The sequence below is a fragment of the Herpailurus yagouaroundi genome, unplaced genomic scaffold (genome assembly GCF_014898765.1).
Source record: "Herpailurus yagouaroundi ecotype Mexico unplaced genomic scaffold, PumYag 28, whole genome shotgun sequence".
Classification (NCBI taxonomy): Eukaryota; Metazoa; Chordata; class Mammalia; order Carnivora; family Felidae; genus Herpailurus; species Herpailurus yagouaroundi.
Window position 1 is genome coordinate 28,198,640 of NW_024412376.1, and position 12,247 is coordinate 28,210,886.

Below are 12,247 nucleotides of genomic sequence, written 5' to 3' on the forward strand. Positions count from 1 at the left end.
ATATATATATATATATAATGATTCAGCTTTGGTGAATGATGACAATCTATTTGCTTCAATAACAAGTGTGGATCATATGTATTGAGAGCAAGATTACTTTAACCAGGTCATATCACTTCTGGGTACTTGAGATTTATTTGTTTCTTTTGTTAATATTTAAGTTTTAAGGTTCATTATGGACTTGATTAAATATGCCAGTAAAACTATTCAGTACATTTGACTTTTCTTAAATCTCATGACACAAGTGGTTTCTTTTTTGTTTGTTTATTTTGCGTTTTTTTTTTTTTTCAGTATGTGATTAACCTAAACACAGTTTGAGTGTTCTTTATTATACACTTTAGGCAATGAAAAACAAATAAAGACAAAAAGACCATTTTCCCACCATGAATTAAAGAAAGTCTGTAGTCTCTCAGAAAGTCTATAGTTTTCTCAGGAAAAACAGTAGCAGCCTAGAGATCCTTTCTTTCTCACTATTGCAAGGGGAAAATGCTGCATTTTACGTACTTGATGTTCCTTACTTCCTTCATGTAGTATAGACATTATTTTTCTGTATATTCAAAAGAAAGACTAAGTATACCTCTTTAAGGGACCAAGTCTATTGAACCTGTACTTGCTTCATTCTTATATCCCTCTTTGTGAAGGAAAGCCTGTGGATGACCAAAAAGCACTTCATTAGTCTCATTAATCTACAATATGCATATGCAAATTGAAAATAAGAGTATCATGGGTATTACTTGAATGAGGTTCATGTATTTTTTTTTAATGCTTAATTATTTTGACAGAGAGAGAGAGAGCACATGCATGCTGGAGCTAGGGAGAGGCAGAGAGAGGGGGAGTCATAGAATTCCAAGTAGTCTCCGTGCTGTTAGTTCAAAGCCCAATGTGTCATGTTTTTTTTTTTTTTTTAAGTGATTTAAGCTTTATATTATGCAGTGAGAGGACAATTCACTGTCTAATGTTTATAACAATGTTGTTATGATGGAAATGATTCACTTAGCATTTAGATGGTGTCTTCTCTTTCTAGAGAGCATGGACTTCTCAGTAAGAAAGAAGGAACCAGGTAAACTATGAAGATATTGTGGCCAAACATTTACTTTTAGTGCCTGATGAAGAGACATCAGTTTTTTATGTTATAGGAATCATGAGATGTTAGTAAATGACATTCTATAAATCCAAATACTAGATAAGAAATATTCTTAATAATATCTTATAGATTGAAGATATGATTCTGCCCTTAAATGGAACTAGTAACCTGTACATTAGTGTTATATGGCCATAGTCTTGTTTGCTTAGATACTTTAGAATCACAACATCTCATTTTCAAAATTATTGTGTACCCCAACTGGACTTAATTTTATACTGGCTTAGCTAGTTCTATTTATTATGTTGTATCTTTTTATATTTAAGATATTATACAATCATGTGTTCTTTCTGAATCCATACTATTACCCAGATTGTCTTTGCCAATCTTTATCATACTGTCTTCAAGGATCTATTTACTCATTTCTACCATTAAGCTGGATTTCATGGAGTCTATTTATATAATTAATATAGCACTTTGGGATTCTTCCAAGAAACAGTGTAGTACAAAGTAAAACACAAATGGTTTGCTATTATTTAATTTTGATATGTTGCCAAAATATATTTCTTATTTTAAGACAAGATCAATTTATCAGAAAGTCTTTTGAAAGAATATTAAAATTGAGTTATGCCAAGGGATTGGCATTCTACCATTGCAGATGAGACTAAGTTTTACTAATGTAAGAATGTTTTTCAAGTGTATCATGAGTCCAGGATAACAAATCTTTCTGATCTTTTAAGAGTTATCACATAATTAAATAATCACATTTTTCTCCTTAATATTTCCCCATTAAAAAATTAACATTTAAAACATGAAGTAATGGCATATGAAATAAAATTCTGGGAAGTATATTGTCAGGTGAATAAAGCAACATTTTAGTCATAGAAACAACTTGGACAGTTACTACTTTGAAAATCCTAAATAATGTTCATTAAGTCTCAACTGAGATGGTTCTAGATCAAGTCTTGCAGTGAATTAAGTAGTTTATCCTTATTTGATTCTTACTTTACAGGTTTATTAGTCTCAGTCCATTAAATTAATTTCTATATTTTTTCTTTAGATACATGCTTCTTAAACATTTCCAGTTTATAGAGTATTTAAGGTTATTTTCTTTGATAATTTATAATATGTACAATTCTGTAAATAGAAAATTAGGTTTTCAGAAACAAATACAATAAGATATAATATCAGTGAGTATTAAGCCTGTTTGACTATAGTCAAAATAAGGCTAATATCAGTATTATGCAAACTTATGATGGCAAAACCCAATTAGGATTTTTACAGTACCAAGCTGTCCTACACACCTAGTCTCACAAAAAGCAGTGCATTTAAAAATCTTCTTTATCTCCTCAAATTACTGACAAATCAGCCTACTTCATCACTCAGCCAACTGCCCTTCTAATGGATAAAGAAAATAAATCCTCACAGATTAAAAATTTTAAATTAATCATATCAAACCTATAAACCTCTTGCATCTATGCCTGCACCTCTCTGTGCCCACCTGTTATATTGGAGAAACTGGTTCTCCTCCTATCTAAACGTCTCCACTCAAGTTCTGAGGCACATTCAATAACCTTATAAAATCAGTCATACCATCTCTCCCTTTTATCATAATCCTTTCCATTTCTACTATGTACCCCCCTCATTTACACATTCTCAATTCTCACTGATATAGATAATATAAAACTAAACATGAAACAAAGAGATGAACAAAAACAAACACAATACCTGCACAGATTTCACTTTACTCTCTAGCCACAAACCACCCGGGTCTTTCTTTCCTTGCAAGTTTCTTCCATTCCATTATACATTGCTTCCTTTGAAGTCAATGGTTACATCTATGTCACTTTTTCTAATGGGCATTGCCTTAGACATAATCATACTTGGTCTGTCAGAAGAAGTCTATACTATTGAAAATTTACCCCTGTATAAGATATTCCCTGAGAGTCCATCATTCCACCTTTTTGTGTTTTTGTTTTTTCCTCCTATAATTTGTCTATTCTTCTATTCTCTTTTGTTGTTTAATTAAACTTTATATTTTTCTTATATTGTTTCCAGTACTCAATTCTAGATCATTCAACTATACTATACGTTCTCCAGATGCAGTACTGATGATTTATACATAGGATGGTGGTTTCTAAATTTATATGTCTTGTTGACATATCTCTTATGAGTTCCAGACATTTTAACCATCTGCCTACTTTGTGTCCTCAGAGTTATATTTAAAGTAAAATAAAAGTCAGCATGTTCAAATATCAAATCCATGAAAAATTCAGGATCTTCATCTCTTAAGAGATAAAGTAGATAAGGATTACTTTGAGCAACTAGAAGAATGGAGAGAGGAGGAAGATGGAGATGAGAAAGATGGCCAAAGAAGTAAGGAAAAATCAGAAGTTCAGTTTTGGACGTGATAAGTGGGCTGTTATTAGACATCCAAGTAGAGATGTCAAAAATACATGTATGAGGCTGAAGTTCAATGCAGAGAATTGGCTAGAGATATAAATTTGAGAGTCGTTAGGAAAAGGATGGTGGTTAAGGCCATAAGAACAGATAACATCACCAAAGAAGTGAGATGTGTATGGGAAAATGTAAGGGTTCAGTATCTCCAAACCTAGTATTTAGAAATTGAGGGGATGAGGAGGAATCAGTAAAGGAGATGCAAAAGGGGTGGTCAGACAAGAGAAAAATTCACAGAGTGAGACAGTATCAGAAATCAAGTGAAGAAGGGATAGAAATCCTTCTCATGACTCAGATCCTTGAAATCACCCTCATCTATTCTATATCTCACACTCCAAATTTATTCTGTCAGGAAATCTTGACAGTTATAACTGATATTTCAACTCCACTGTTATCACACTGTTTTATGCCATTATCACTTCCCATCTGGATTACTGTGATACTCTTCCACCTGGTCCGTCTAATTTTGTCCTTGCCCTGTTTAACTTATTTTAGTAGCCAGAATGATTCTACTTAAATGCAATTAAGATAATGTTACTCCTCTGTGAAGAAACTTCTGATTGTTTTCTCAACTATCTCAGTGTAAGAGCCAAAGATCTAACAAGTGCCCCAGGTGCTAATCTAACTGACCCCTATTAGCTCCCTTATTGTATTTTCTACTAAATTCCCCTTACTCAGTCTAGTTTAGTCACACTGGTCTCCTTGGTAGCTTTGACAATGCCAAGAATTTCTGTACCCCAGGAAATGTACAGTTGTTTTTCTCCCCTAGAATATATTTTCCCCAGATAAATGCTTGGAATAATATCTTCTCATCTCACTCAAAATTTTGTTCAAAAGTCATTTTATCAGTTGATGGGCATTTTGGCTCTTCCATAATTTGGCTATTATTGTTAATGCTGCTATAAGCATGTGTCTCTTCAAATCAGTATTTTGTATCCTTTGGGCAAATATCTGGTAGTGTAATTGCTGTCATAGAGTAGTTCTATCTTTAACTTTTTGAGGAATTGCCATACTGTTTTCCTGAGTGACTCTTGCCATTTATAATGATGTGAATGGAGCTAGAGTTATTATACTAAGCAAAATAAGTCAATCAGAGGAAGGCAATTACCAAATGATTTCACTCATATGTGGAATTTCAGAAAGAAAACAGCTGGACATAGAGGAAAAGAAAAAAAAAAGGAGAGAGGGAGGCAAACTGTAAGAGAATCTTAACCATAGAGAACAAACTGAGGGTTGATGGAAAGGAGGTGGGTATGGGGATGGTTTAAATGAGTGGTGGGCATTAAGGAGGGCACTTACAGGGTGTAAGTGATGAATCACTAAATTCTACTCCCGAAACTAATATTACACTATGTGTTAACTAAAATTTAAATAAAACTTGAAACATAAAAAAGACATTTTATCATTGTAGACCTAGGTAAAATTGCAGTCACTTATTCTAAAACTACCTTCTATGATATATCTTTTTTTCAAAATAGAACTTATTAACATTTAAGCAGTATGTTACTTTAAGGACTTTTTTGTTTGTTTGTTTTATTTGTTTGTTTCATTTTGCTTTGTTTCTGTTTTGTTCATCCTTTGTAGACTTATCACCTAAAGCAGTGTCTGGCACATGAAAGCAATCTATACATATTTATTCAAAGAACGAATGATTCAATGAATGAAAGAATCAATGGAATAAAAGGAGGAGAGAGGACAGAGAGATTATTTTTCATTAACAAATACCTCTTTGGAGAATTTACGCTTGCTTATCTTATATTATGAAAGAATAATGTATTTTTAAATCAAGTAATTAAAATTTAAATTTTAGTTTAAATGAACAACAGATATTCTAAATTAAAAATAAACCTGAAGTAGAAAAAATCAATTAGCAAAAACAGTACAGAATTCAAAAACAAAGCCTGGATAAATTAGGCAAAGAGAAATATCACATAAAGTATTAAAGTCTAATAGAATCATACATTGGATAAGGATATTCCATAAAAATACATTTGTCAATATGCATTTTTGTTCTCAAATCTGACTCTGGGATTAATGCCTGCCTGCCACAAAATAAATTCTTAATATTTTTCATTATTTTCATAAATTTTACCAAAATTTATTGGCATTGATACATTTCTGAAGTATGTGTATCTATATCTATATCTATAACTATATCTATATCTATCTATAATTTTTATTAGAAATTTATTTCAAAATTATTTTTAGTGTGAGGCCCTGAAACTTTTAGACAGAGTAAACTGTGCTTGAATATTAATTGAGAAGTTATAGAGGGCACAATTTCTACTTAAAAACTTGAAAGCAAGCTAATTCTTTTGGGGTTGCCTGGTAACTAATAAGGAGTATGTCAAATTGAAAGACAGGTCTGACTGAAGCAGCCTTTGAATAAATAATAGAATTGTTGTCAACTTTAGCCTTAGAGAAGTGAGGCAGGGACCAATTCTAAGTTAAACTGAAGAAAAGACAGTTGAAATGTCTTTTGTGTTTTTTTACTGAATTGTCCACTGTTTGCCCTTAAACATTTTTCCTCACCACCAATTTGTGATTAATGTGGAGACATTAAAAGAAAATTCTGAAGATATCATTCAATATCTGTTGAAATTAAATGAAAATGCCCTGAGGCATTTGAGAGTCATGATTATTTATTATTCATTACCATTTATTTTTTTATAAATCCATATTAATACAATGTATTAGTTTCTTAAAGAAATATATGGACACTAAGAATGATTACTGCTCTGATAAAAGATTTGACATAAGTGGCTTTTAAGGTGAGAATTGTGTTACAATGACTCTAGGGTATATGTACAACAAAATGCCTGGACAAGTCTTTAGTTACGATGATATGCTGTATCATGCTGTTGATCACATACTCACAGATTTTGACCTATTTCTGTTTTAATTCCAGCAGGAGAAGAGTCAAGAAAGTTCAAGAATCAAAGGTAAGAAATGGCGGTTTTAAGATCATAGTTTCATAAATTCACGTGAGTATAGAAGAAAAAAAAATCATGCAGCTTTGGAAACATAGTTAAAAATGAGGAAACAATAAGAATTCAAAATCTTCAATGTGGTTTTAAGGGCATTGTGAGCCCTGTGGAAATTCTACAAGGTCACTGGGGATCCTCTGTTGAGGTTTCCTTTTTTTTCATACTGTGCTGTTGGGAACTTCAACCTAATTTTCTGTTAGTTCTCTGAATTGTTCTCCTGGAGTTCCTCCATCAGACACTGTCCAGAAGAGCTGGTGTTCTGTTACATCTATGATTCACCAGATAAACTTTACAAAATATGTCTCATGGAAGATCTACTATTAAATCACTGCTATCTTATTTTATTTTCTACGAAAAAAGCAAGAACATATTTATATATTAAAAGTTGGCGGTAGCTTTTAGTATGGTGTGGTCAACTCTAGTTAGACATAGGGAAACTCTTTTCCCCACAATGACACTCTTATGTTTTGATGTTTGTTTACTTGTTGAGATAATCAATTACTCTAGGTAGATTGTAGTTCTTCAGCAAAAGGTTTCCATTCGGTTGTGTATGCAGATCGTAATAATGAATATTACTGATTTTTCCTGGGTTAATTCTTCCAGCCTCTCCATTCAGGTGCTGGTCTTTCTTATTGCACAATTTGGACATCCTCACTCACCAATCCCTTTCCAGTAGGCGTTTAGTCACAAGCCTGACTATGGGCTGAAGTACTGTTTTCCTGTTTCCTTCTACCCGTTTTGCATAGGAAGATAGGTTTGTTTATATTTTACTTTTTCTTGGAGTTCTACAAAACCAAAACTAACATCAAAACCAAAAACCAAAAACAAAACCAAAAACTGTGAAGTTACCAAGTATACATGTACTTCTGAAATGATGAAGGGGAAATTATTTTTCTGAGGGTCTCTAATTTGACAATATCAACCCTGCTTACTAATAAATGCAAATAGAATATTCTCTGCACACTTCCCTGCAAGCAATTGAATTACTCAATTTGTTTTCCGTGTTTGGTCATCTGTGTGTGTCTGCATTCCTGAAGAATATGAAAAGGTATACTTTTTTTTATTTTGCTAGGTATGTTTTATTCAAATGAATTATGGAAGACGGCCCTTCCAGGGATTCCCAAACTATTTGTGTTCTTTTTCAGCAAACTGAAGTATGTCTTGTTATTTTATATGTGAAATTATTACACTTATTTATCCTCAAAGCACTCATATTAACTCAAAGTTTCATACTTTTGTGTTACAAAGGGGAATTTCTATTCCAAGATGTGCTGTATGATGTGCATTTAAATGATATGTGCATTTTAAGCATATTGAGTACACATCTTCCTTCTCGTGAAGGGTCCCAGTGTTTCAAGTTAAACTTAAATCATATTTATAATTCTGTTATAGTTGAAATAAGTTTAGTATAGCTTTCTTCTTGATACCTTATTGTCTTGGGATATATAAATCCTATCATCTGAAGTAGTAGAAATTATATTTTTTCAACTAGTGCCTAGTAACATGTTTTCTTTTATAATGTAATAAAATTTCAAGATGATGTTTGCCACTTATTTAACTGTTATTGGCTGACACATGGTTCAGAACTCTCACATTATGGCTTGTAGGCTACTGAGTTGTAAGTAAACCATTGACATACTGTTTTGTTGGGACCTGTTGCCTAACTCTACTTAGAACTCAATATTTTTCTTGACTATTTATGGGAATCATCTTGAAATGTTTTTTTTTTTTTTACTGGAAATTACAAATGGCATGAAAATGTCTTTAAAGTTTAATATTAAGAAAAAAAGAATTGAATAAAACAAATAGTTTACATATTGATAGATGAGAAAAATTCTAAAAATCAAATATTGTACATATTTTGGTAACTATTGAAATGTGAGTTATGTTCTCTTGACGTTAGTAATCAATTGTAACATTTAATTCCCTAGACTTCCTGACTAATTGGTATACTTATTCATTAGGACATGTTTATTATATAGTCAAGAATATATGCAGGGGAAGTCTTTAACCTTTTAATTTTCTGCATTCTGTACTTATTCTTGCTTATGACAATAATTCCATCCTCATTATACCAGTGACCTGAAATCACATAAATTCACAAAGCAGTCCAGTGAAAATCAATCAGTCTTTCCTCTGTGTACATGGAAATATATATTGAAATGTTTGGAAACTTGCAACTCTAACCCTGATTAATTATTTGATACACATGCTCTTATTCTAATATTATTTTGAAATACCATAGAATCCAATATGTACATATTCTAAAATTATATTTATATGGAATTCAATTGACAAAATGAATTTGGGTTCAATAGTATACCATTGGATTCTCAATTGATTTCCACATTTAGATTGCCTATGTTGTCAAATGAATTGGAGCTTAAGCTCTAGTTAGTACACAATTTTGAGGTTTACAATTATGTAAGATATCCTTTCTTAACGTTCCATTGACAAGGATAGCAGGATCATCGTATTAACAGGTGTAAAAGAATGATCAACTCTTTGGGAAGCCATATTTCACACTGCTCTTCAGTGACATTACAAATACATTAGGATAGGATATATTATGTGTTTAAAATTCATTAAGAATTTGAGGGGTGCCTGGGTGGCTCAGTCAGTTAAATGTCCACTCTTGATTTTGGCCCAGGTCATGATTTCATGGTTGGTGAGACCAAGCCCCACATTGGGCTCTGTGCTGACAGTGCGAAGCTTGCTTTGATTCTCTCTCTCTCCCCTTTCCCCATTTGTGCTGTCTCTGTCTCTCAAAATAAATAAACTTAAAAAAATCGTTAGGAAATTGATAAATATTGTTAGGAAATAATTTTCTTTGAAGAATAGTTCATTACAATACAAGGAGCATAAGTCAGTTGTCCTCTGCCAATATTTCTCAGGGGAGTATTTTAATTTGTGATTTGCTTATTCATTTATATTTAAGAGCCTCTCTCTAGACTTCTCAGTGATAAAACAGTAACTGTTTGTGACAAAAAATTAAATGATCCTTCCTTTACAAAAAGCATAAAACTTCTGTCAACTTAATTGAGCTTTGAATTTTCCAAAACTAATTTAAAATACTTACTACAATCAGAAGAACAATATCACTATGGAAAGTTTACATATGGTTATGCTGTAGTATGTTCCTGAGTATGTGCTTGATCTTCTGTTATTAAAAGTATGTTTTTCCATTCACCAAAAAGATTCAGTTCTTTTTTTTTATTTTTTAATATGAAATTTATTGTCAAATTGGTTTCCATACAACACCCAGTGCTGAGCCCAACAGGTGCCCTCCTCAATACCCATCACCCACCCTTTCCTCCCTCCCACCCCCCATCAACCCTCAGTTTGTTCTCAGTTTTTAAGAGTCTCTTATGGTTTGGCTCCCTCCCTCTCTAACCTCTTTTTTTTTCCTTCCCATCCCCCATGGTCTTCTGTTGAGTTTCTCAGGATCCACATAAGAGTGAAAACATATGGTATTTGTCCTTCTCTGTATGACTTATTTCACTTAGCATAACACTCTCCAGTTCCATCCACGTTGCTACAAAAAGGCCATATTTCCTTCTTTCTCATTGCCATGTATTATTCCACTGTGTATATAAACCACAATTTCTTTATCCATTCATCAGTTGATGGACCTTTAGGCCCTTTCCATAATTTGGCTATTGTTGAAGGTGGTGCTATAAACATTGGGGTACAAGTGCCCCTCTGCACCAGCACTCCTGTATCCCTTGGGTCAATTCCTAGCAGTGCTATTGCTGGGTCATAGGGTAGATCTATTTTTAATTTTTGAGGAACCTCCATACTGTTTTCCAGAGCAGTTGCATTCCCACCAACAGTGCACATCCTCACCAGCATCTATAGTCTCCTGATTTGTTCATTTTAGCCACCCTGACTAACATGAGGTGGTATCTGAGTGCGGTCTGATTTGTATTTCCCTGATGAGGAGCGACGTTGAGCATCTTTTCATGTGCCATCAAAACCCTAGAGGAAAAGCAGGAAAAAAACTCTCTGACCTCAGCCTCAGCAATTTCTTACTTTACACATCTCCAAAGGCAAGGGAATTAAAAGCAAAAATGAACTATTGGGACCTCATGAAGATAAAAAGCTTCTGCACTGCAAAGGAAACAGTCAACAAAACTAAAAGGCAACCAGTGGAATGGGAAAAGATATTTACAAATGACATATCAAACAAAGGGCTAGTATCCAAAATCTATAAAGAACTCACCAAACTCCACACCCAAGAAACAAATAATCCAGTGAAGAAATGGGCAGAAAACATGAATAGACACTTCTCTAAAGAAGACATCCAGATGGCCAACAGGCACATGAAAAGATTCAATTCTTTTACCATGCATTTTTCCTTCCTCTCTTTTCAAGTGGAAACTTTTAGCTCTTCTCATTCAGAAGTGATCAAAATAAAGTATATTCCACTTTCATTGCTAGTTATATGTTAGGGGACACTGAGGACTAAAGTTGGTTCCTTAAGAGTCACTTACATGGCATCTATTTCTTCATTAAAAAAAATTTTAATGTTTATTTATTTTTGAGAGAGAGCGAGACAGAGAATGCTAGTGGGGGAGGAGCAGAGAGCAAGAGGTAGACACAATCTGAAGCAGGCTCCAGGCTCTGAGCTATCAGCACAGAGCCCAATGTGGGGCTCAGACTCAGAGACTGTGAGGTCATGACCCGAGTCTAAGTCAGACACTTAACCAACTGTGCCACCCAGGCGCCCTAAAATCTATCTTTTCTTAAATATCTAATATTTGTCAGAGATTGGATTGAGCTTTTTACAGGTATGATCTCGTTTTAATCCTCAAACACATTACTAGGTAAGATTTAGGATTCCAACATGACAGCACTTGGAGAAAGCACATCTAAAGTAAATAATTCAGAAAACTATTATCATTTTGTTCTATTTTTAAATGGGTCGCATTTTATTTAACCAGTACCAATTATACATTAAACACATTTAGCATGCTGTTATTAGTGATGCTTTTTTACATTTTCATGGATTTGATACATGATTTTTATTATTTATGTATTATTTTTCTTTAATGGTATGGTGTTACAAATATTCCCCTATTGCTAATTTGTATAAATACTGCTCAGGGCTTTGTAACTTTAAGAAAAATTTGATAGTGATACATGTGGCATAGTAATGTTCTAAGGGACAGAGGAAAGAATTGTGCCAGCTTGTTCAATAAATATTTGTGATCTTTGACAAGTGACTTAACCCTCCAGAAGTAGTTCATTTTTTCTAGTTAATATTAACATAACATACTCCATGATATCAATAGTCATTTTATATGTATGGAAATCTAAGGCTTATACTTCTATAAAAATGTTGGACAATGCTATTATTAAAAACACTTATCTCTTGAAACTCCATAAATCTCCATAGGTTCTATATGGCAAGTATTATGTCATAGATATTTGACTATGAGAGAAATGTAAGCTGCACAATTGTTCTCCCTAGATACACACATTTGTACATGTAGTGAACAATAAAGACAGTGTTATGTTAAGACCATACCTAATGAAATTTAAGGTGTGTGTTTGGGGGTGCTTGGGTGGCTCAGTTGGTTAAGTGTCTGACTCTTGGTTTCGGTTCAGGTTTGTGGATTCAAACCCCATATCACACTCCGTGTTGACAGCATAGGGCCTACTTGGGATTCTCTCCCTCTCCCTTTCTCTCTGCCCCTCCCCTGCTTGGGCTTTCTCTCTC

General features: G+C 33.4%; 1 protein-coding gene across 6 annotated transcripts in view; it reads left to right on the forward strand.

Moving 5' to 3' along the window:
• FSTL5 (follistatin like 5) overlaps positions 1-12,247 on the forward strand; it is a 795,291-nt gene that overhangs the window by 124,475 nt on the left and 658,569 nt on the right. For 4 of the 6 annotated variants that reach the window (XM_040471352.1, XM_040471359.1, XM_040471338.1 and 1 more), the window contains one exon: positions 6,447-6,480. In XM_040471352.1, the coding sequence (XP_040327286.1) occupies positions 6,447-6,480 (34 nt within the window). The remainder of the gene's footprint in view (positions 1-6,446; positions 6,481-12,247) is intronic. The other 2 variants (XM_040471347.1, XM_040471368.1) reach the window with 1 other exon arrangement.